A 2,896-nucleotide genomic window follows, 5' to 3' on the forward strand; every position below is an offset into this window, starting at 1 on the left:
CTACACCAATGTGGGGCAGGGGGGGGGGGTTTTGTCGATGTACACCGCTGACGGGGGGCGGGGGTTGCAGTTGTTTGATGAGCAACAGCTGACTGTGATCGTGTAATCAACATTCAGCAGGGTGCCGCTGGTGGTGTTGCAGCCAGCAGGCTCCTGGCACCCCTGGGTGTTGAAGCCCACAGAGGCTAGTGAGGTGAAACCTGAGGAGAAATGGTTGTGAATATTTTTTACAGAGCTGGAAAATAACTGTTGTACATTTCATCAAATACAGTTTGGAGGCACTGGTCCATTATTTGAGTGTTTCTATTTAATCACTGCATTATTTTTAAATCAATTGAATATCTATCTATCTATCTATCTATCTATCTATCTATCATTCTTGCCTTCACTACCTTAAAATACAAGTGTTTTTGCCTGACAATGAGATGAGTAAAATGAGTAGCCTACTTCACTACTTACAGCTACTACTAAAGACTTGTAAAGAAGTATTTTAGTTAAGTAAAATAGTCTATATACAGGATTTTACACAAAAAATAGATTAAGGAATTGCTAACTGAATCAGTATGAAGATAAAACATTGATATAGTCAGATGGGATACTGGTTTCCCAGCTGGTGTGCTTGTTGATCTATGTGTGACTGGGCGTCACAGTATTGGGGAGTGATTTAAATTTAATCATGCCTATGCTGTTATGTAATGTTTGAAAAGAAAAGGGTGTGATCTTTTAGACATTGAGGAGAAGACTTACTTGCTTTTCCAGTAAAGCAGACACTGGTGTTGGTTGGGCAGGTCACTTGACTGTTGCTTAAGCAGAAGCCCAGCAGACCATACTTGCACTGGTTGCAGGTCAGGGATTCAACTGTAACACACAGAAGAAAGCACAAAAGTTGAAATAAAAAAGCACTTTATGCTGTAGAATTTCCACAGTAGTCATCAAAAAATAGATTAAAACAGGTAGATTCAAAATTGTGGGAGGTTTGTGTAGACCTTTCTAAAATCTAACCTGTAATTTACTTTACGCTTATGGCATTGATTTTTTCTAAAGAATTTACGTTAATTTTATTTTGAAACTAAACACTTTTGGTCTACAGATATTGGCAGTGATGTATCATCTATCACACATTCTGTGCTGTGGCGCAAGCAAAATGCGTCAAACACAACCCAATAATATAATAAATAAACAATCAAACTCTGATTAACCCAAGGGGAAAAAAAATCAGGTGTGAAAGGTGATAATCAGTGGTGCGCTTTTATTGATAAAGTAGGGGTTTATCTGATTTGGAGGGTTAAAAAAGAATCAAAGGGCTATGTTTATATTTAATAAGTGTCAGTTTAGCTTTCAACCACGAAGGTCTAAAGTTTCAACCATGAAGGTCCAAACTTTCTTCCAAAGAAATAGTCCCTTTACTTTTTTAAGTTTGTGAATTATCCGGAGTAATTGTTTCTGGCAACACATTGATGTTGAGTTTTCCCAATGTAATTTCTTCATGGTTTTCAGTTTTTTAAATACATAATTTGGGTGAGCTGACCCCTTCTCAGAGAAGTCAAACTTGGTTCCCTTAGCTACATGTTGGAGAAGCATCATGAGTTTTCTAAGTGTTAAGAAATTCATCATTTGCAGTAGTTTAAGGATTTGTTAAAGAACGTTGATGGAATTGATCCATTATTGGTTTGTGCAAATGAAATGATTCTGATTTGTGCACAAAAAGCTGAATTCACTTTGTCTTCTTTAGTTATGCTTCAATTGAGTGATAAAACAATACTAAGAAAATAAGTAAAAAGGCTTTGAAAATATTACTATATATTAACATTAACATACAGACACTGCCAGAACGTTTTCCTGATTTGTTTTGTCCATTCTTTCTTTCTTTGTTTGTTGTATTTTTTTTTTTTTCCAGTAATACATTTGTGATAATTGATAGATAATTGTTAAATCTTACCCAGCATGAAAGATGCAACAGCTGCAATGATTCCAAATAGGATCTTTCCCATCTTGATGTGTTGGTTTGGTTCTTGGTTTCTACTCAAAGACAAAAAAATCCTTCCACCCAGGTGATCGGATGCTGTATGTAGCAAAAACTGATGAGCTTGTTTGATAAAGGGCTGTATTTATACATGAGACAGGTGATGGGAGGGGACAAGAGGGGGATTTCAGTCTTTTGTCATCAGCTTTACCTCGGGGGGGGAGCCACTGGGAGTAAACATCTGACTTAATACTCTAAGCTGTACAAACTGCCTGAACCTGTCATTCAAGTAAAAGAGTCAGTCATTGATGTTCCCTAATGTATACAAAAAGTGAATTTGCTTGTAATTTTTTCATTTAATCATCAGTAAAAAGTGAAAAACTCAAAAATAATTTGTTTCTATCACACGACGCAGAGAAGCATCAAATCTTCCATTTTGATAAGCTAACACCAGAGAATATTTGGCGTTTTAACAACTGATCAATCAACCAATTCTTTCAGCTCTAAAGCATATTGTTGTTGCAAGGAGAACAGTAAAGTAGAGAAAAAAAACTGTATTGCATATGTCTTCTGAAGAGGAAATATGGAAGAAACACACCAGCATTTGAGTTAAAAACAGGGTGTGTTATGAAACCAATGATCATACTTCTCAAAATCAAAATTTTCAAGCTTTCATGATCTGACAGTTTTCACATAAGTATCACCTACTTTTTTATATCATTAAAGCCTCTGGATCACAAGTCCAGACTACACTAAATAATGCTTCATTTGAATTATAAAAAAAAAATACTACTATTCTAACCCCAGTTGGCCTGAAATGTGTATTGTGTGTGTGTGTGTGTGTGTGTGTGTGTGTGTGTGTGTGTGTGTGTGTGTGTGTGTGTGTGTGTGTGTGTGTGTGTGTGTGTGTGTGTGTGTGTGTGTGTGTGTGTG

At 36.4% G+C, this 2,896-nt stretch overlaps 1 protein-coding gene across 1 annotated transcript; it reads right to left on the reverse strand.

The window, feature by feature from the left end:
• Positions 1–2,097, reverse strand: LOC120571842 (alpha-elapitoxin-Oh2b-like). Its single transcript, XM_039820933.1, has 3 exons — positions 1,940–2,097; positions 748–858; positions 1–200 (listed from the first exon to the last, which is right to left on the reverse strand). The coding sequence occupies exons 1-3, from the start codon at positions 1,989–1,991 to the stop codon at positions 1–3; spliced, it is 363 nt and encodes a 120-aa protein (XP_039676867.1). The 5' UTR covers positions 1,992–2,097.
• Positions 2,098–2,896: the final 799 nt, after the last annotated feature.

This window comes from Perca fluviatilis, chromosome 13 (genome assembly GCF_010015445.1).
Source record: "Perca fluviatilis chromosome 13, GENO_Pfluv_1.0, whole genome shotgun sequence".
NCBI lineage: Eukaryota > Metazoa > Chordata > Actinopteri > Perciformes > Percidae > Perca > Perca fluviatilis.